We start from the raw sequence: 22,227 nt of genomic DNA on the forward strand, positions 1-22,227 counted from the left end.
ATGAGAAGTAATAGACAGGGGTCTTATTATGAAGTAGAAACATGCAAGATTGTCAACTTCAGGTTATGCAGTTTATCAGAATCTTTCTATAATGCAGTCAGCATACTAGATATAACTGAAGTGGGTTATTAAATGTTGTCAAAAAAGGTAATAATATACTGTTAGTTGAAACAGTATACTGGTGTTTTTCCTCTTTAATATGTTAGTAGTCTCACACAAAAACCTTTGATTAAAAAAGCGATCCCTGGCATTGTTACTCTATCATTCTTTTAGAATTGGCTTGTCATCAAGGAGATTGTTTTGTCAAGGTAATGTAACACTATTTGCAGTTATGGGTGTTCTCAGCTTATGGTAAACAATTAACAAATCTAATGCAAAATAAAATAATATACTCTTCCTACTTACCTGTGTGGTTCTCAGCAAACCTCTTCAAGTGCAGTTATCTTAAGTAGGATGAAGATTTTAATGGTGTATTTTGCAAGAAAGCACGTGCTCTGTCTTCTGTACAGTACTGAAAGAACTTAGAAGAGTTATGGAGATTGACTCTGGGCAATTTATTTATCGCTGTTTTAGCACTCAGTTCCTGGTTGTTCAGCTGTTCTGCAGGAATATTCCTTTAGCTTTTGTTTGTGAAAGTCATCAATTAGAGAAGACATATGCTGCAGGCAGTAGTGAATGTACATACACCCTGATGAAACTAAGAAATATGCTGTTTTCAGAGTGAGAAATTCTAATGTGCATATTTTCTGTATATCCTAGCAATTCAATATAAAATGTAAGTAAAAGTTTCTTGTTATAATACTTGTATACAATTCTGTGTTTGGACTGAGGAAGATAAGAATTTGATTTTGCTTGAGTTCTGTGTAGGTTGGCTTATGTTTTACTAGGGCAATCTATGAAGAAGCATGATGTACTTAAAATTCATGGAAAACTTGAAAAAGAAAGATGAAAACTGACAACATGATACTGAATTTTACCAAGTTGTATTAGTTCATTTAGATAAAATAAGTACTAGCAATGTTACTTGACTGTGTCACTTGGTATGTTGTCAGTCGCAAATAGCTCTGAAAAAGTTAATAGAGTTATGCCAGGCAAAATTTTGTGGATCTGAGATGGGCATCAGGAAAGTATACCTTTGTTCTGCAGTTGTACCAACTTAATTTGTCTCTTAATTTCGTATATGAATGTGACAGAAATTAAGAGCTTCTCTTTCCCACTGGAAGTCCTTCTCTATCTCAGTTTCTAAACGGAATTAATTTTGCATTAAAAACTGTCAAGTCACAGCATTTAAATATATCTTTAAATTTAAAACAAAATTTTTATGCCCTGTTCTTTATCACATGATCCAGAAAACAGAAAGAATCATTAGGAAAAACAGTATGTCTCTGGCTCTGATTCTTAGAAAAATCTTTACTAAATAATGCTGTTGTACCAATTTATTGCTGCTTGATCTGGTTTTGTTGTTGCTTATTTCTTCTGACAGTGGATTTTTTTTTTTGAAGGAGGATGAGGAAACCTGTTAATTTTACCCAAATTAGTCTAAAAGCTTGTCAAAGTTCCCCAGCGTGCCAGGTTGATAATATAGAAATACTTAGTTGTAGAAAGCATCTGCAGAACGGATGAGTCATGGTGCATTTTGTTAATTAGGTTAGAAATAGAAGGGTAATATTCTAATGACAGCTTGTGATCTGTCAGACTAAAGAATAGCAGAAGATGTTGTGATAGAAATTAGGAAAGGGAAATAAGGACAGGCACTTGCATTGTTCCTGCTTTTTTCTGAAAAGCAGTTCCCTTGAGGTGCTTGCAATTTATAAGGTGTACCTTAAGCAATGACCTAAGAAGTCTTGGAAGATAGCTTTATTTCACATTATTTGGCAGTTCATCTTTTATTAGATTATATTAGATTTATATTTTGCTTATTTACTTTAAAATTGAACAAAGAGGATACTGATTGTTGTAATTCAAAGACAGTTTAGTGTGTATGAGCCTAAGATCAGCAGTGCATTTTCAAAAGGAATGTGAAAGAGAAAGATGCATATCAAAGTGAAGAAGGGAGGCCACTCCACATGTAGACAAGGCAGGAATGGAGATGGAAACAAAGACAGTAAAACAGAGTAATCCAGAATAAATTCATCACATGCTGAAATTGAGTTTTTGTGACTGGAAAGACAAATATGGTTTAATTCATTAAGCAAAGGAGAGTCAGAATAGAGAATTAAAAAAAGGTACTTGGCAATGTCCCAAGGAGTTATGCAGGAATATTTTTCTGAAGCTTTCTGAAGGAAGAGGAGGATAAAGTAATAGGCAATATGGAGTCCAGACAGGAGGAAGGTACAATAAAAAAAGGTGAGAGAGAGACAACCGAGCATGGTCAGCATCTTAGCTATGAGTATAAAAAAGAAGCTCCAGGAATTGACACTGAAATGTGTTTGGAGCAGAAAGTTCTGTGTATGTGTGTGTGTGTGTGTGCGCACAGGAGAAGCAGTTAGCTAAGGATTTAGATGTAGGAGGTTGTGTGGTCAAAAAAAGGATTTAAATGTATCTTTATCAATGACAAGATAAGAAGATACAGGAAATGGTCACAGCATCATCCTTGGCTATCAGGTCATAACCATCTGCAAAATTCAGTGAGAAACGGATTGTTCCTCCTTCCCTCACTAGCTCCCGGTATACAAAACTTTTTAGACAATATCTGTAACTAGAGATGTAATGATCCCATGGAGTTTTATGGATCCCAAAACTTAGGGCTGTGACGCAGATTACACTGCACTTCTGCTTTGGGCAAAGTTGGTCTTCCCCTTGCTTTCACTAAAGCATTGTTCTGATCCAGCTGGCTGCTCTTCCTTTTTGGGAAGGAAACCAACTTAACTCTTCCTGCATATCATGCAGTGCTAACTGAAAATGCTAGTAGCAAAACTTCCCCAGTGGCAGACCACGTTGTGTCGAGGGAGAGTGAAGTAATTTGCCATCTAAAAATTAATGAGCTTATTGATGTTACGGCTCAAAGAAAGGCCTTCTAAACTGAGTCATTTACCAAGGCATCTTGCATTCAGAAAATCAGTACACAGACTGCAAGAAAATACTTTCTGTTTTCTAACTGTGGGACTACCTTGGTTAATAAATGAAAGCCATTTGAAGTAAGAAAAAAATGTTACGCTCTCTATCACTCCGTGAGATGTTTGACACCTTTGATTTTTATTTAGTCTTGTTGATTTATTTTAATTATCGTATTTGTTTCACTAGGTTGACACTTGATAGGCATCCATGTTTATAATTTTGCTGTGTTCGTGCATGTTTCACTAAAGAAGATTTTAACTTACTCTCTTCTGAGCAGTACAGCTAAACCATAGTTAAAGGAACAGAAGTTATTCTGCATTGAATGAACATTGCTTTTACTAAATGATACATCTGGCTTTTCCCTTAGTTTTACTTTAGTACTATGTCACCGAAACACAGTTTAAAAAGACTAACGATAATCCCCTTAATTTTTTTTTTGCTGTACTGTTAAAAATATGTATTAAAGGAGTATAAACAGATGCTGACCTCAAATTTGTGCCAAACTTATTTTTTACTCTAAACTTTGTAAAATTGGGTTTGTTCTATAAATAATTTTTAGGGAATTCAGTATTACAGAGGAGCTTCCAGTAAAACAAAATTGTTTGGAAACAAAAAAAAACTACTATAGACATTTTTAAGAACAAAGAAAATTTATATGCCCAAATTAATACATACTAATTGCATTCAAATACATTTGAAAGTGAGAAGTGAATGGAATGTCTTCAAATAATGAGATACTAAAGAGCTTCTAAATATTGAGTGGTTTTTCTCCATTATTTATTCATTTGTGTTTATTATATTTTAGCAGCCTCTACCAGTATTTCTGTATATAATTATAATTTGATTTTAAAATTCATTCTTATCAATGGACATTCCTTCTGATAGAAACTGCACATTTTACTGTTTTTTCATATAATGTACTATCATGCAATCTACAAACTGTCATGAGCAAAGGAAATTAAGAACTTCCCAATTTTTTATAGTATCAACTTGTCTTTATTTCTCAGGCATGTTAAGTTTGTAACATACTTTTTTTTTTTAGTTCCAACTTTTTCAGTTTTACATTTTATTCAGTTAATATTAAGAATTAAAATATATTTTATCTAATTTCAGTCATGGATTTAGCTTTTCCTCCACCATTCAGAAGACAACTTTGCTTCCAAAAATTAAAATTGTAAATTAGGACAATTCTCTGAATTTCTAAAAGTTTCAATAACTTCTTAAAGTTCCGAAGATGTAGCAGCTGTGGTACTGTTATGAACGTCAGTACTTCCCTGAAGTTACAGTAGAAGTAATTTTCTTTTGTGGTGGTTTATGAATGTTTTACATAGAACTTCTTATCTTCAAAACACTTGGCAAAATGTAACTAGATTAATAAAATTAAAATTAACCTTTTGCATTTTGATATATAATTTTACACAAATAAAAATTAGCATCCATCTTAGCCTTTGCAGGCCTTGTCATTAAAAGGAAAGGAAAAAAAAAAAGTGGCAAAAAACATTAGGAGCAGACTGACATGACATGTGCCAAAAATACAACAGTCTACTTCCTTACACAGAAAGGACAAAGAACTGTAAATTGCATATTGAATAGTTATTTCAAGGACCGAATTGGGTGTGCGCAATCTTTCCCATTATTGTGGGGAACATTTTATGTAAAATCATCCAGACAGATGTCACTATGATTGCAAAGTTGGCCGAAAGTCTGAGTGAATGTAGAGTTTCTTTCCCTTACTTCTGTGTGGTCATAATGGGAGTGATTGCACTGTGACATAGATTGATATGTCACAGCAAGGCTTTGCTCTGAAGTTGGAAATGGGCTTTACAGCTCCTATCGAGGTAAAACGATACAGGAGAAAACAAGATATTTTCAACTCTGTTGCAATTGCAGAATCCTGGAAATACTCAATGAAGGCTTCTTCTGTGGGAAGTTTCATTTTAATATACTCACAGAAACAAATAATTTCAGAAAACATTAAAATGTGTACTATTTTTTGCCATCTCCCACTGATTCTATGACTCTTCAAAGAGTAATCTCAGTAGAACCATTTTGAATGCAGTAGAGGCATTTCAAATGAACCGGAAATAAGTGAGTATGATAAATAAATACATTAAATAAACTTGTGACAAAAGTAGTTATTTAAACAGCAGTAAATTCTTTTGAATTGAAGTGACAAGGGATTCATTCATTTGTTCAGCTGTGGTAAAAGCATCATGTAAAGTGTTGGATTCAGTGTTGATTGTGAAAAAGGTTTAATGATGCTGGGAACACCTTGTCAAAATTTTGCCCCATCTGTGTAAAGTTAAACTGGAGTAATTTTGTTACTTCTCTTGTAGTCACTCTAGCTCACTGAACTAGTTTATGCCTGTGATACCTGTATAACTGGGCTTTACAGCTACTAGTATTGCAATAAAAATGCTGTAGTAGTAAACAGAACGAGTAAATAGAGGTAATGTGAAACTGAAAAGAATAGCAGTGTTTAAAGAGCAGGAGAGGAAGGAATAGAATTAACAGTGAAGCCCATGCCTGAAAAATCAAATAAGGTTCTATCTTTACTGCAGATTAGGCAAACTAAGCCCACTGTTATTTCTCTAGATGCAATTTTTGTATTAAATTGTAGCACAGAGCACACAGTTGCAGCAAATGATAACTTGATATAAATGTTGACCTGAAGAAAACTGTCAGCCTCTCAAATCTTGCTTGTGTAGCCCAGGCATTGCTTGTAGCATTTAGTCTATTACATAAAAAGATGACAGGGCAAAGGGGAATTATAGTCCTTGATAGATTATCAGCAGGATATCCCTGCATTAAGTAACATAAAATTGGTACTGTGAATTTTTCTTTTCAAAACACAAGAAGTCATAGCTACAGTGGAATTCTTTTCAATTTTTGTGTAGCAAATTAAAGACACTCTTTCAAAGTGCACATAAATATTGCATTTAGAATTACATAACTACTGTAATTTTTTCCAGTTACATTAAATCTTTCATATCATTGTTAGTATAATGTTATTCCATTGATTTTAGTGTAGTTTCTCCGGGGTTTTAGAAGTACAAATACATGAAACCACACTTACAGTGAAGGACGCTTACAGGGAAGAGTAATAAAAACATTTCTAACAGTCTGTTGGCTCCTTCAAAGGTGAATCCTTTGCTGATCTAAAGGGGTGAAATCCCATAGGACAAGCCATCTGATTTTAGTTTAAAACAGGCAATATATTATTAGTCCTGGAGACACCAGCACACCACAGTCTGGAACTCTAAGAACTACAGCACTTCTGTTTTGGAGAAATGTGATGTAAAAAAGAGTTTCAACTTGGCTTCCTTTCTGCAGCAGACTGAATGGTGCAATGATAAACATTAGTGGCTGTATTTTTCTCTCAGTTCAAATGTGAGCTACCAATGAAATGGAAAAATATCACCAAAATTTAATTTTGAAAATTTAAAATCTTGTGTTCTGTGAGTATAAATAATCATTTCTTTAGCCTTAGTGACATGCCTTTCTGATAAACTCATCATTTAAAATAAAAAGGAAAAGACATTGTGTTTGTCTTTGAAATGGATAACTTAGAAATTGAAAGAGAGAGATGATCTCTGAAATGAAGGATGCTCTAGGGATATGACTAGCAGAAGCAGTAGTCCTAGTATTAGGTAAACAAAGGTTCCAAATCAGGATTGTGGTCCACTGTACTGAGTGTTCTGCAAACAAGATGAAGACGTATTATGCATTAGCTAATTTGTCAGATCTTGTAGGTTTTTGTAAAGGACAATGGTACAAAAGTACAGCGGTTAGCTGCAGCCCTAGCTGACCTTATCTAACAATCATGACAAGTACCAAATAACTGTGGAAAGGAAGATAATGAAGTGCTCTCTATCCTAGTCATAAATCTGTGCAATTCCATTAGCTTCAGTGAATTTCTGCAGCTTTTACAGGAACCTAACCTGGAATTAAGGGTCCAAGCCTCTGTGTTGGTGCAGAGTTGTTCATGCTGCTTCTGCTGTACTTCCTGTGATTTCTGTTGGTCGGGTGCATACTGACTCAGTGCGTAGCCTACCTTATTTTGACAACATCCTTTGCTCTCAATAATGCTATACAGAAAATGATCCTGTTGGGTTCTCAGATTACATCCACTGTTTTTGTAGCTAAAGCTGTATTTGTAAAGTGTGAGGTGCTGTCTTCCATCCTATATGTTAATGTTTGGCTTCTCTTCCCTTCTGCCTGCTTTTGTAAATCAATTTTATTTGAACTACAACAGAAATGTTTTATAACGTCAATGTCTTTGCAAATAGCTTTTTAAAAACCATTTTAATATAATTTCCTATAGCACTGAAGGTTCTTAAAACATAAAGCTATTGTACATCAAGGAAAATTTTGCTGTATACATTCATGCGTCTAAAGACAGGAGAGGGCATGCTGTATTTAACTTGTTTGACCTGTAATGTATACAAGGAATGGAAAATTTGGCTGCATGTGTAATGACCTGGTAGCCCAGGTAATTTCCTTTATGCCGTAACTTAGGTAACTGACATTCATAACGCATAGAATCTTGCTTGTTGAGCAATCTAGCATTATATTTGCAGAGCTACTGCTATACTAACTGGTATTAAGTTCACATTCAGTGATTTATTTGACCTGGGAAGCCAAAGGATTTCTTCTTTCCTGAAAGGATAATTTCTATGGCTCCAAATGATCAAATGATCTACATTCTAGTTTTCCACTTTAATACAGTTGTGATGAATACATGATCATTTGCAATATATGTGTATGTATATATGGTGGGACATTATGTATATATAGTATATACATCAGCATATATTAGGACATGACTTTTACTTTGGTCTGACTTCAACATTTCCCTGTGGCTTCACCAACCAATTTTAGAAAACTCACAAATAAATCACTAATCACACTCATGGAAGTTATCGTCTTCCTTAGATAAAAGTGTATCTGTAAAGTACCAGTTTGTATAGAGTATGCTTTGGACCTGTCCCACTGTTAAATAAAGCATAATATAATAAGCTAGAATTTGCAATGGCTGCCTGACACACACAAAGGTATTTTAATTAACCTGCATGCATAAATTAACCCTTAGAGTACTGCTTCAAATTCCTCAATTTATTTTGTTATTTAATTTTACCAGTGGGCTATGCTGCTTTTCTACTCAGTTCGTAGTACTGTACATAAAGTACATTAAATAGCCATACACAAAAAAAGAAGTGAGAAAAAGGAAAAAAAACCACAACAAACCAACTTCTTATAAACAAGGGATTGTACAAGACTAAGTACCCCAGGTTGCTAATGGGTAATGTATTCCTAAGCAACTATGTTTTTTTTTTTAAGGTTTTATATTATGACATGAATTAAAACCATGTAATGTTTCACTGTAGCTGTGTGCTTGTTAGGTTTGTTCCTAAAGTATCATAGGTATGTTTCCTGTAGCAAGAAGTCAGTTCTTTAAGGGTTAATGTGGGGTTAAGGAATCCTGAGGTATTCTCCTGCTTGTTCTTTCTTAAAGGTATCTGCATGTTAATTCTCAGATATTACCTGAACAGGTTAATATAAAGACTGTATGAATGACTAACTGAATGAATGAAATAATTCATTTGAAATGCTTGCTTGTATCCTGTAAATGACTGGAAAACAGAAATGTGATTTCTGAATCAAGGTCCTTAATGAAATGCATAAAAATCTTACCAGAGTAGAAACTCAATACTGACAATTTACTCCAATTTCTTTTTCTTTCAAATAGCCCAATAGAATCCTGCCAGAATTTCTACAAAGATTTCACATTACAGATCGACATGGCTTTCAATGTGTTCTTCCTACTCTACTTCGGCTTGCGTGTAAGTAGTATGTCTTTGATAGCGTAAGTCAGGGAGAGAATATAGCTATTAGATAGGGAAAGTCTTTGAATGAAGCCTGACTACAATGGCTGGACAAAATTAAGCTAATTTCTAAAATGTATGAGCAAAACATTTGATTGGGAACATTTAGGTAATAATAATAAGCATCTAAGATCACTAAGGAGACTGATAGTTTATAAGCTAAGCCATCTGTTCCAGAATGTTCTCATGTGGTAGAAAGTGAAAACTCTTATAGTTCAGTGCTGGTCAGTGACGTGGAATCTAGTTGCATTGTTATCAATGGAGTCGTAACTACCTCAGCAAGACTAGTGAATGCTTGATCTATTCCTCTGCTGCTAGACAGGTCTTTGGCAGTCAAAGGTTGAGGTTACAGCTGGTAGAGCTGCTGTATTCAGTTTTATGCACTTCCACTTTCCCAGACTGCTAATGAATGCTTTGCAGAAGCTGTAAATACTAGTCAACATGCTGAAATGTATATACTTAGAATATACTTACCACTTTCTGAAAATCCAGTAATGCTGTTGCAGGATCTGAAAGTTGGGACATCTGAAACAGGTAGGCACTTTTAAAAGTTCCAGACAGTAATGCTTGGAATTCAAGCTGTTGGGGGTTTTTTTTGTTGGTTGGTTGTTGTGTTGTTTTTTTTTTTAAATATACTTTGAAAACTAACTTTGCTTGTTGTTAATTGGAAAATCAGGGGGAAAAGGCCTCAAACATAACAGAACTACAAGGAAAACTTCATGTGAGCAGAAAGCCTGCCACATTAGTCTTTAAATTTGATACAAGTATTGCTTCCTGATCTTCCTTTGTCCATTTTGCTCCTGAATCACTGGAGCTTCTATGTCACAATGATGGTTGAGTTCCTCCTATTTCACTTCTGACCAACTTAACCAACTTTTTCTAATAATAAGGAATTTTGTTGCAAATCTGCGTTATTTCATTACCTAGTCTAGGTACAGTGTCTATCTATTTAGCTAAATAGGTAAATTCCTTCAGTATTTACACTACTATGCATGCATTCTAAGCTGTATTTTAAAAGCATGCAGTGTAATAGCCCCTAATTCTTAAAGATTTGGGGAGCTTTTTTAGATGTCCACCAGGCCTGCAATATAGGTTAACTTTTTGACATAACAGATGCAATGCATGGTATTTGTGAACTTCCAAGAACCTTTTTTTAGAAGTATCCAAATGCTTTGTAAATTTTGTGCTAGTGATAAGGTTGTATGTTCTTACCAAGAGAATTAAAATTATGTATTGGACACTCTTACTTACTCAAAGCAGTAACTTGGATTACATTATCAAGAAGCAGAGCACAGTAAATGAGAATTTACTGACAGCTGATGCTAATACTGTCATATCCACACTGTATGTTTTTTGGAAGGGAGAGAGAGTACTGTAGAGTCCATTCTGGTCCTGTGGACTGAATGCACTTCAGCAGTTACAGTATGTGAGTTGCACTGCTAGAACACCATTTTCAGTTTTAGTTTCAACCAAAACAAATCTTTGTGTTATCCAAAACTGCTTTGTGATGCAAACTGAAGCATGGTAAATGGGGATGATAAGGATTCACTTCAGATTAGTACTCCTTATCTAAGTCAAAATGCTAATATAGCTGTAACTTCAGCTCTCCAAGAAGTCCTGCTGAACTAAACAGGAGTTCCTGGGGAAACGGTGATACTTGGTTGTGCGGATGCAAGAATTGGATCGATAATGAGTTTCCTAGTTATGTAATAAGCATCTCATACTTTTAGCTATTTTATGTTGGGGTTTTTTGTTGGGGTTTTTTTCTGATAAATATCTCCTATGAGGACTCACTGGCAAATTCAAGTATTTGAAGAAATATTTTAAAATCTCATCCTTCTCCATCTGTTCTCCCTGAAATGATGTTGCAACTCAAAATCATATAAATATTACCATATATTCAGTTCTAGAAGATATTTGTATTCAAACACGCATATATTCATTTTAAAATTTTTGTTGGCTAGTATCCAACTATGTGAGAACTCAAAAGTGAAGTCTGCAAACTGCTGATGAAGACTAAGTCCAAACTGCATGAGTTAGCACATAATCAAGCAATAGGGTCTGGCAGAGATATGGCAAGTATGGAAGTAATTCTTCTTTGGAAGCGACAGAATTGTGCTAGTGCTTCTAGAAAAACAAGGTATCTCTTCAAGCATGGTAGGATTGCCTCTGTAATGAAATGGACTTCTATTAATCGCTAATTACCTAAATGAATAACTGTTCAAATACTTCCATAGAAAAGTATGAGTGGCCTTTACAGTCAACAGACTTAGTTTTCATTGTTGAATAACACACTTTAACCTTTTTGAAAGCCTAAAGGTTGTGCCCTGGGGAAAGATAAAATGCTGATTAGAACACATATTGCAGGTTATGAAAATATTGATCTGACATCTTAAAAAGTTTTTAGTTCCAAATATTCTGACTACTCTAAGTTCAACAGAAGGGAATAGAAAGCTTCTGCTGAAACTGGATATTTTTGTTCAGTTTTCATAGTGGAGCATTGATATTGAGTAATACAGACTAATAAAAAGTCAATTTATTTTTGCTTTTGAGTCTTCTCTGAGGCAAAGGATGCTCATGTTGTCTGTCTTCTTTTTAAGTATGATTTCAACATTCTTGACATCAGTGGAGTCCCCTTTCCAATAATTTATCTGGGATTCCATCAAAGTTGGTATGCACCATAAACACTTTCTGTTAGAAGTTTTAAAGTAGTTCTAAGGCAAGGAGATTAAGTGGGTGAAATAGTTAGAGAATGTCAGTATTTGCTTTGGAAGAACGACAATGGATAATGTGTGTGAGTCAAAAAATACAAGCACTGTTTTGAAATATGTTAGTCCAGGTTTTAAGACTTATATGAGTAAAACTGCTCCATTAAATGTCTTCGTGATGCACTAAAATTTTATATTTATTTGTATATTTATATTTCATATTTATATAAAGCATTTTTTTAAATTATTACTTGAATGTGAATAGTAGTTTGATCTTATTTAAGCACATAGATGAGTAGGCAAGTTCAAATGATGATGTCCTTGGCATCTAAGTTTGCCAGTTTCCCTAGGCTGATTTCATGATGAGGAGAGAGAAATGACCTCATCCATGGCACAATTCAAAGGATTGAAGTCCTGCTGCAGTCCTGAATTATGCCTTGTAGGAGTCATCCTGGTGATTATGTCTGGATAGGATGATAATGGGACTTCGTAAACTATCATGTATTTAGAAACCCGTGAACAGCAAGTACATGGTGAGACTACTACCAACATGTTTGGTGTGCTAGAGCAAAAGTGAAATATTGAAGTGAAATATTACTTTGAAATAGTTTATACTTACCTACACTTTTCTAATATTACTGATACATTGTTAATAAATGTGGAGAAAATGTTTTTTTAGCACAGATATTACAACTCATCATATAGATAATCTGTCTTTTTAGTTAGACCTTTCATTTTAATCTCAATGTGGTCATCAAGCAACACACAATACCGACTTCTTTCCAATGAGACATGCTGTTTTGTCTGGACTGACCTAAAACATCAGTTACTTGTCCACTAACTTTGGAATTTAATATTTTAGAATGGAAAATATTGCACATACTTGCAACCACCATGAGCATAATCTGATTCTTTCATCCTCCCTTTCTTTTTTTTCAGTTCATAGCAGCCAATGACAAGCTATGGTTTTGGCTAGAAGTTAACTCAGTAGTAGATTTCTTCACGGTCCCTCCAGTGTTTGTGTCAGTATATTTAAACAGAAGTTGGCTGGGTAAGTAAAATATCTTTTAATAGCTGTTATAAAAATACTTAAGCTTCACATTTTGATGGAGAATTTCTTCATCTTGTGGCATCGTGTAAGCAGAAGAATGTTACCAAAGTTCTTTTTGCAGTGAATTTGCCATTTCAGCAGACAGGCGGGTTATGTCAGAAAAAGCACTTACTAAGTCCATTTTGTTCTTGATTCATTAATATAATCTTCTATTCTAAGTGGTGGTGAATGCCAGCTTGGAAGTACTGTGTAACATGAGGCTGTTTTTATAAAATGGTGAATTTCATGTAATTGTCTCAGCTTACAACCTGAACAGGTGATCCAGACCATTCATTCACTGAGCTGGATTGCCATGAATCACTGTCAACAATGAAATCAACAAATTTTCTTCACATTTTGAGCTAATAAAGCGAAATTTTAAATCCACTGAAACAACAGAGTTGGAAGATTTGTTTAGACACTTGTGTGGGACTACTAGGAATGCATTAGAAAAGAATATGCAACATGTAAAAGGGAATAAAAAGTGAAGCAGAGCAGACAAAATATATCAATTAAAGAACACCTATAATGTGACACATGAAGTTTCTTGTGCAAATTGCATATTCTCTCTAGTTAAGTAAAATGAAGGTCAAAATTTGGGAGTTTTTATTCAGGGAAAGCTTCCTAAAAATGGCATACATTGTGAATACCATGTCTTTAGACAATATATGAAACTTCACAATTTGACAATCCATTTCTCCAGAAAGACAGGCACTCATTGTTCCTGATTTCACTAGCTATAACTCAATCCCAGATTCTTTGCATTATGTGAATTAAAGGCATGTATTTTCACACTTGAATGCAACATATCAGAGTTTCTGAGAACTTTGAGATTGAAATTATTGGAGATGAAGGCTGTGTAAGAGCAAAAACTAGAATTACAGGATCCACAGAAGAGGAATATGAAATGAGAAAATAGCAAAACTGCAAAATTTGGGAAATGAGACAAAAAGATAATTATTTGAGATGAATACTCTTTGTGACAGTGACTGCATAATTGACTGACTCATGGTGACACAGCAATCTAACAGTACCAACAGTAATAATGAGAGAGTTTGCCCATTTAGCAGCTTCTGCTGGATAGTTTTTACAAGATTTATGTAATTTTGCAAGCAGAGTTAAGCATTGTACTTATATTTATTCATAGGGCTGAAAGGATTTCCAGCTCTCTTAATTACACCAATGTTGCTTTTTCTTGATTTCTTGTTTATAGTCCCACTTTACCTCTTTTCTTATGGAATCCTCCCGAGACATTTATCACCTGCTGAAGCACGGAATTTTAAATTTTTTTTATGTAGTCATCTTAGGAGTGACATATTTACAGTGTTTGAGCTTTGCACCTGCTTCCACTGTGTTTATTCCAGAGGGGTTTTCACTTTAGGGAAAATCATCCTTAGTGAAATAATACACTAATTAAAAAATGTGAATTATTGGGGTCCCTGACATAGTTGTAATTTGGATCAGCAAGTTACTATTTTGAGATGCTGTGATGAAAGAGTTTTTAAGCAAATACACTGAAGTGTATTAATGAAGATTATCTATTCCTTTATAACTTTTAAAAAGATGGAAAAATTTACTCTGCCTGTGGAACTCAAATACTTTGGACACACTTTTAGGACTCGGTGTGTGAGTGGAGGGGGAAGGAGGGTGTTTGGACCATATTATTTACAGTTTCAGGTTAGATGCCTACTTTTCCTTTTATATAATTTTTGTAATTGAGAGAGATATCCTTGTGTAGAGCATGATTCAGAACACATAAGTTCTGGTTCCTGCACCAAGTGTCCCTGTGGAAATAGGAATTGCAGGGAGGTTAGCCTTTTAGCAAGGCAAGTAAATAGGGAGTGCTTAATGTTAGGCAATGTGAAAATCATTTCACAGGTTCAGACTTCAGTGTATTCCAATAATTCTTTGCATGTTTTAAGAATTTGTTACTGATTAAGTAGGATTCCTTTATGTACCTTAAATTTCAAGATCATTTAGGAGCCTCAATACAATACTTTGTCTGGAATGTATTGTGCATCAGGGTCTTTCCAGTTTATTTCACTATTGATTCATGTCAGTCAGCTGTCATGAGTTCAACTGACTACTAGACAGAGTGAAAGTCACCAGAACATTGCTCCCTGACTTCCTGATTTCACAAGAACTGTCCTGGTTTAGCTAACTGACAATAAAGTACGAATGCACTGTTTAAACAGTATTTAAAAAACCCAAACCATCCTAAATCAAAAATAAACTTTGCCTTCAGAGCACTAAATGCTCGTAGAAAGATGTGAAGTATAGCAGAGGACATGTGGTTTGAATGTGTATCATCTTTTAATGTACTATAGTGGAAAGCTAGTGGGTTTTTTGTTTTTCGTATGCTAGTTCAGAAATGCCACAATTCAGCTATTACGTAACTCTTAGTAAGTGAAACCTTCCACTTTCCCCACTTCTTTTGTGTTCAGTTGTTCATAAAATGTATTTTTGTATCTCAAAATGCTGTATATAAATGAAATTTTCAATCAGTATTCATGAAGGATATTGTTTCAAATCAAATCTTCCATCTAGATTCCCATATGCAAACAAAATTCAATATGCAAGATAGATCAGATTGTGCTTTTCCATCACAAGTTTTCTAGGAATGGTAGGGTTTTAACTGTCTAATGTACAGCCGAAAGCAGATCAGCACTTTAAACCTGCAAAATATCACATTTTTAGATTTGATAAATCCTTTAGGATTTCTAGGGTATCATTTTTGCTAGCATAAGGTAGTATAAGAAAAGGAAGTACATAAGCAGAATACAGCTGGCACATGGAATGATCTACATATTGAAATATTGGGGCGGAGCAGAGAAAGGGAAGAAAATTTTAATGAATTTGTAATTCGGTGATATACATTGCTTTGACAGTCGGTATAAAAAGTTCTTATGCTCTGACTTTAAAAGTGTACAGATACAAACATCAGTGAGTTAAATCCAGTTGGCGGTGGGTCACAAGTGGTGTTCCTCAGGGCTCAGTATTGGGGCCGGTTCTGTTTAATATCTTTATCAATGACCTGGATGAGGGGATCGAGTGCACCCTCAGCAAGCTTGCAGATGACACCAAGTTGGGACGGAGGCTTGATCTACTCAAGGGTGGGAAAGCTCTACAGAGGGATCTGGACAGGCTGGATTGATGGGCTGAGGCCAATTGTATGAGGTTCAACAAGACCAAGTGCCAGGTCCTGCACTTTGGTCATAACAACCCCATGCAGCGCTACAGGCTTGGGGAAGAGTGGCTGGAAGGCTGCCTGGCAGAAAAAGACCTGGGTGTGCTGGTTGACAGCCAGCAGAATATGAGCCAGCAGTGTGCTCAGGTGGCCAAGAAGGCCAATGGCATCCTGGCCTGTATCAGAAATAGTGTGGCCAGCAGGAGCAGGGAGGTGATTGTTCCCCTGTATTCGGCACTGGTGAGGCCGCACCTCGAGTACTGTGTTCAGTTTTGGGCCCTGCACTACAAGACAGACATTGAGTTGCTGGAGCATGGCCAGAGGAGGGCAGTGAAGCTGGTGAGGGGCCTGGAGCACAAGTCTTATGAGGAGCAGCTGAGGGAACTGGGGTTGTTTAGCCTGGAGAAAAGGAGGCTGAGGGGAGACCTTATCACTCTCTACAACTACCTGAAAGGAGGTTGTAACGACGTGGCTGTTGGTCTCTTCTCCCAAGTAACAAGTGATAGGACAAGAGGAAATGGCCTCAAGTTGAGGCAGGGGAGGTTTAGATTGGATATTAGGAAAAATTTCTCTACTGAAGGGGTTGTCAGGTATTGGAATAGGCTGCTCAGGGGAGTCTTTGAGTCACCATCCCTGGAGGTATTCAAAAAGCGTGTAGACGTGGCACTTCAGGACATGGTTTAGTGGGCATCGTTGATGGTTGGACTGAATGATCTTGAAGGTCTTTTCCAACCTAAATGATTCTATGATTCTGTGTTTTCTGATGTTTATTTGCATCTAGACCCCCCTGACATTTTTTCAATGCTGTTTTGCAAACAGTAGAATTTGAGGTACTTACACATAAATTAAAGCTATGCTTTACGAAATCATATTTCTTGCACAACACTGTACCAGAAACTTTCTGATAGTGATAGAAGGACAGCTCTCCACCTCAAGTGCAGGCTTCTGTGGAGAACAGAGAATCTTCCCAAGGGAAGAATGATAACAGAAAGGGTGGAGTTTCTGGCTCTCGACATTTTACAGGTAATTTTGACAGTTAATTTCAGCCAAATGATTTCAGTGCTTTGCTGAGTCTGGATACTGTCTTGACAGTTTAAGTGAAGGTAGACTAAAGAGGTTGTTGGATGAAAACAAAAAATTTGCAATGGGACAAATAATGCCATGGTAAATCTCATTTTTTTTTTTTAACAAAAAGTGATCATTATCTGAGTATTATAGCTAAGTTTCAGATTCAGATCGTTGTTTCTTCGGATAGCTTGCAGTCTGGAAAGTTGGAGAGCCCTGCAACAAATGAGCATCTTCCAGTTGTATTCAGTAATGATTTACAAACACTTATAGAATCATAGAATCATTTAGGTTGGAAAAGACCTTCAAGATCATCGAGTCCAACCATCAACCATGCCCACTAAACCATGTCCTGAAGTGCCACGTCTACTTCACACCACTTAAAACTGTTATATCTTCTGTGATAGCAAAGGCACTTCAAATAACTGAAATGCCTTTTATCATGTACTTGTATGCTTATGAAAAAGGAAATACTGATTTTGTGAGCAGACTGTATTGGAATAAATTGCCTTGACAGGATGGTATTGCTAGAGGAAGATTAAACATGTAAAATATGATCTTGGCTTCACCTTTACAAGGATATATGAATGAGGAACAATCAGCCTTATAACTACAGTGATTTAAATAAAGCTTAATATATGTATTTGATAGTGTCTCATAGTATTGAATCACAGAAATTAAAGGTAGAAAAGACCTACTAAACAATCCATTTCCTTTTCCTGGCCATGTGCTTCATCTGTTTTACTCTACAAAATTTCAAGTGATAGAAACTGTTTGATTCTATAGAATAGATTCTATCATCAGGAAGATTTTTTCATTATCCTTCTTCCCTGACATCCCTTTTAGTCTAGGCTGCTGCTGAAGCGGTGCCATTTTTTTCAGAAAATAATTCAAGATTTACAGTGGGGAAAAGAAGACAGACAACAGATGCAAACATAGACACATGCATAACATAGAGAACTGTGGTACGTTAACCCTGGCTGGATGCCAGGTGCCCACCAAAGCAGTTCTATCACTGCCCTCCCTCAGCTGGAGAGAGGAGAGAAAATATATCAAAGGGCTTGTGGGTCGAGATAAGGACAGGAGAGATCACTCACCAATTACTGTCATGGGCAAAACAGACTCAGCTTGGGGAAAATTAACTCAATTTATTACCAATCAACCAGAGCAGGGTAATGAGAAATAAAACCAAATCTCAAAACACCTTCCCTCCACCCCTCCCTTCCTCCCAGGCACAACTTCAATCCTGGATTCTCTACCTACCTCCTCCAGCGGCGCAGGGGGATGGGGAATGGGAGTTACGGTCAGTTTATCACACGTTGTCTCTGCCGCTCCTTCCTCCTCAGGGGGAGGACTCGTCACACTCTTCCCCTGCTCCAGCATGGGGTCCCTCCCACAGGAGGAAGTCCTCCGCAAACTTCTCCAACGTGGGCCCTTCCCACGGGCTGCAGTTCTTCACGAACTGCTCCAGCATGGGTCCCTTCCACAGGCTTCAGTCCTTCAGGCACAGACTGCTCCAGCGTGGGTCCCCCACAAGGTCACAAGTCCTGGCAGAAAACCTGTTCCATCGTCGGTTCCTCTTTCCACAGATCCGCAGGTCCTGCCGGGAGCCTGCTCCAGTGTGGGCTTCCCACAGGGTCACAGCCTCCTTCGGGCATCCACCTGCTCCAGCATGGGGTCCTCCCTGGGCTGCAGGTGGAGATCTGCTCCACTGTGGACCTCCATGGGCTGCAGGGGAACAGCCTGCCTCACCATGGTCTTTCCTACGGGCTGCAGGGGAATCTCTGCTCTGGTTCCTGGAGCATGTCCTCCCCCTCCTTCTTCACTGACATGGGGTCTGCAGGGTTGTTTCTCTTACATGTTCTCACTCCTCTCTCCGGCTGCTGTTTCTGCGTGCCCCGCAACTTTTTTTCCTTTTTAAATTTGTTATCTCAGAGGTGCTACCACTATCACTGATTGGCTTGGCCTTGGCCGGAAGTGCGTCCGTCTTGAAGCCAGCTGGCATTGGCTCTATTGGACACAAGGGAAGCTTCCAGCAGCTTCTAACTGAAGCCACCCCTGCTACCAAAACCTTGCCACACAAACCCAATACAAGAACAAATCTTTCTGTGTGGTGATTAGCATAATTATGGAAAAGAGAGGATCTTTTTTTCCAGTCCTTGCTCAAATTCTGTCCAGGTCCTGTTACAGAATTCTCAATTAATTTTGGATGAGGCTTGTGGTCTCAGTATCAACTCCTGGTCTGAAAAGACTGTTTCCAACATCTCTGGTAGACATTCAGGTATTTTTGTGAGTCAGAGAACAAAACTGGTTTCCCCCTGTGAAAGGAGATAGATGGCTTTGGAGAAAAAGCAGTGCGTCTTATTAAGATAGTTAAGCTGATGGTGTGAATGCCTCCTGGCCATTCAGCAAGTGTGCTTCAGGATGAAGCTTTAGTTAAAAATCGGTGACATGAAAACATTTGTTTCAATACCCTGTAGGTTTTTTAACATAACCTCTACGGAACAGCTCAGCCTGAAACCATATTTGAATCCGCAGAACACTTTATTCCTTTTGGAAAACGTATTTTTTTTTAATGAAACGTAGAGCAGTACCTTAGCTATACTAACACAAAGAAGTACTTTCATAACTAATTTGTAGGGATTACCAGTGTGAGAGAGAAATTATGGGCTCCAAAACTTTATAAAAATTTACCGTCTTTCGATGCATCCACAGGTCTCAAAACTATCCCTTTCTTAGCACCTTAAATTTGCAATCATTGTCAATGATTTTGTTGGCTAAGTATTGTGCATTTCTGCCATCTGCTGGCGAAAACTTTGAATGCACATCCAAATTCTACAATATTTCTTAAGATTCTAGTGTATTTTATACAGCTTGCATTTTGTGTCATTTTACGTACATTATAAATTATATGATAGAAGCTAAATTCTGTAAAATTTCCCAGTAGAATTGTATTTTATGTATAAGTGCATATGCACTACTTTTCTGTGCAGTAACATTTCTTTGTACACTTCAAATGCCTTCAAACAGGTATCAGAATGAATTTGATGGGAATGGTTCTGAATACTCAGTCAGCTTGGTGATTTGTCAATCATATGTCATTGAATGCACTGTATCACATTTGTATTATATTAAAGACAAAAATTTTACTTTCTTCCAGATAGCTTAATCAGGTCAGTTTTCACAGAGCATGTATGTTTTTACAGGGTACGAGTTAAAAGTGATATTTCACAACAGGCTTTTGAGTTGTTACAATATTAATAGCAAAAGGTAACCTTGTGACAAATATGTCTTTGTCATAACATCCACAACGAATTCTTATGAAAGTTGTTGCATGCAATTGTGAAAATATGCTTCTCTTTCTCTCTCCTTCACTGATGAGAAGTCAAACAAGTTAGCCAAAAGACACTGGAGCAGAGGAGAAACACAATGACAGTACTAGTCTCAAGTGTCATTAGTTCCTGTCACCTAGCTGATGTTCACAGAAACTGAGTGCTTGCTTCCCTACAACTCTGAATTCAAAGTAAACTGGATAATTTAAATCATCTTCTCTTCCCAGTCTATCACTGTCTGTGAGTGTTACTTAACACTGTGTAGCAAACTGACCCTAAATTCATTCTGTTTTCTATTCTACTCTGCTTGGGAGGGGCCATAGGTAGGGGAGGTACCTTGATTTTTCCTGTGTGAATGAGTGGCAGGCTTAGCCCCAAAGTAGTATTACTCTCTGAATGTTGAGGAGCTATTGCAAGTTACTATTGTACCTGATACCAGTTATATTGCCTTAAATAAAAGTGATTCCCATTTTATCTGGCTGGCTGGCTGGACTGCTTTGACCTCTTGCATCTTTTCTCCTCCTGTCTCCTTCTGAGAAGAAAAATTTGATAGAGCAAGAATGCAGCTTTAGTAGAAAAAAAATCCAGTCTTAAGCTTATAGTTACCTATGAACAAATGCATATAGTTTATTGCCATCCTGCTTTACACATGATCCTAAGCCGTGCTTGTCACTAGCTTCTTCTCTTCATTATTAAGCATTACATCCTCTAGTATCATCGGTTAACTTTATTAGCATGGATTTTACTTTTCCTCCAGAATATTAATAGGAGTATTAAATAACTTAAGATCAGGAACACATGCCTGAGAAGACTCCCAGGGAAGACATACCAGATTCATTTCAACGGTTCTTGGTCCATTTAATGAGTGCCATGGCAATGCTGAGTAAATTACATCAGTATTTATAGCTTTATCACTCAAATATGATATTTAATGGAAAAACCAATGGGACAGGATATTTTTCTAAAATATATAGTTAAATATAATTCTTTACCTTGACCACTTAATTACTTCATAGCAGAATTCTTTGTTTTGTCTAAGTGATTAATAGGCCTATGGTTACTTCTTTTAAACATACGGAAATAACATTAACTTTCTTAAATATTTCTGGAACTTCTGTAAACTATATGTGCCAGACTCACTGAAAACCAACAGTAAGTAGACCACAGAGTGAGTTTTTAAAACTATTGGATGCAAGTTGCCCAGACGTGATGATTTAAAAATGTCTGGCTTAATGGATGTTTTTATTAGCATTCTTCTTAGTCACATTAGAAAGGCAAGTATGCCATCATTACATGATTAGCTTTTTCTCAGTTATAAAATAAAATAGATCTGGGACACTTCTGCCTTTTCTCCATTATTACTGAAATATCTACCATGCTGCTAGTAATAGAATGCTATAATTAAAATGTATTTTATTTGCAATGCATTAAGTCTGGTTTTGGTTAACATAGTTCATAAACACTTTCTTCTTTTTGATATTTGATGTTTTTAAACACAAATGATATATTACTGTTTTGGACTTCTGTTGTTTGGTTTTGGGGTTTTGTGGGGTTTTTTTTTCTTTTTTTTTCTTTTTCTTTTTTTCCATGAACAGTAAATGTAATAGGTATTTTCATTTAAACAACCTAAATTTGAATTCCATAATCACTTTTTCCTTGTCTGCCAAGATGAAGTCATATAGACAACCCTCCCTTCAATGAAACCCTCTTAGTATTCTTTTGTGGTTACAATATTTAGAACTTCTAAAGGTATATTAATATTCTTCAGCATGTGTTTTTCAGATAGACATTTCCATGGTGTAAACCATTTATTTTTTTTTCCCCGCATGTATTATACAAAGGAACATAAGCAGCTAGACTTTACATTATCTGATATACCCAAGTTGTCTATTGTCATCATCAC

General features: G+C 36.4%; 1 protein-coding gene across 48 annotated transcripts in view; it reads left to right on the forward strand.

Annotated features, from left to right (window-relative positions):
* KCNMA1 (potassium calcium-activated channel subfamily M alpha 1) overlaps positions 1–22,227 on the forward strand; it is a 528,098-nt gene that overhangs the window by 305,029 nt on the left and 200,842 nt on the right. For all 48 annotated transcript variants that reach the window (XM_069796228.1, XM_069796227.1, XM_069796226.1 and 45 more), the window contains 2 exons: positions 8,807–8,900; positions 12,590–12,701. In XM_069796228.1, coding sequence (XP_069652329.1) covers positions 8,807–8,900; positions 12,590–12,701 — 206 coding nt within the window. The remainder of the gene's footprint in view (positions 1–8,806; positions 8,901–12,589; positions 12,702–22,227) is intronic.

This window comes from Haliaeetus albicilla, chromosome 11 (assembly GCF_947461875.1).
Source record: "Haliaeetus albicilla chromosome 11, bHalAlb1.1, whole genome shotgun sequence".
Taxonomy (NCBI): domain Eukaryota; kingdom Metazoa; phylum Chordata; class Aves; order Accipitriformes; family Accipitridae; genus Haliaeetus; species Haliaeetus albicilla.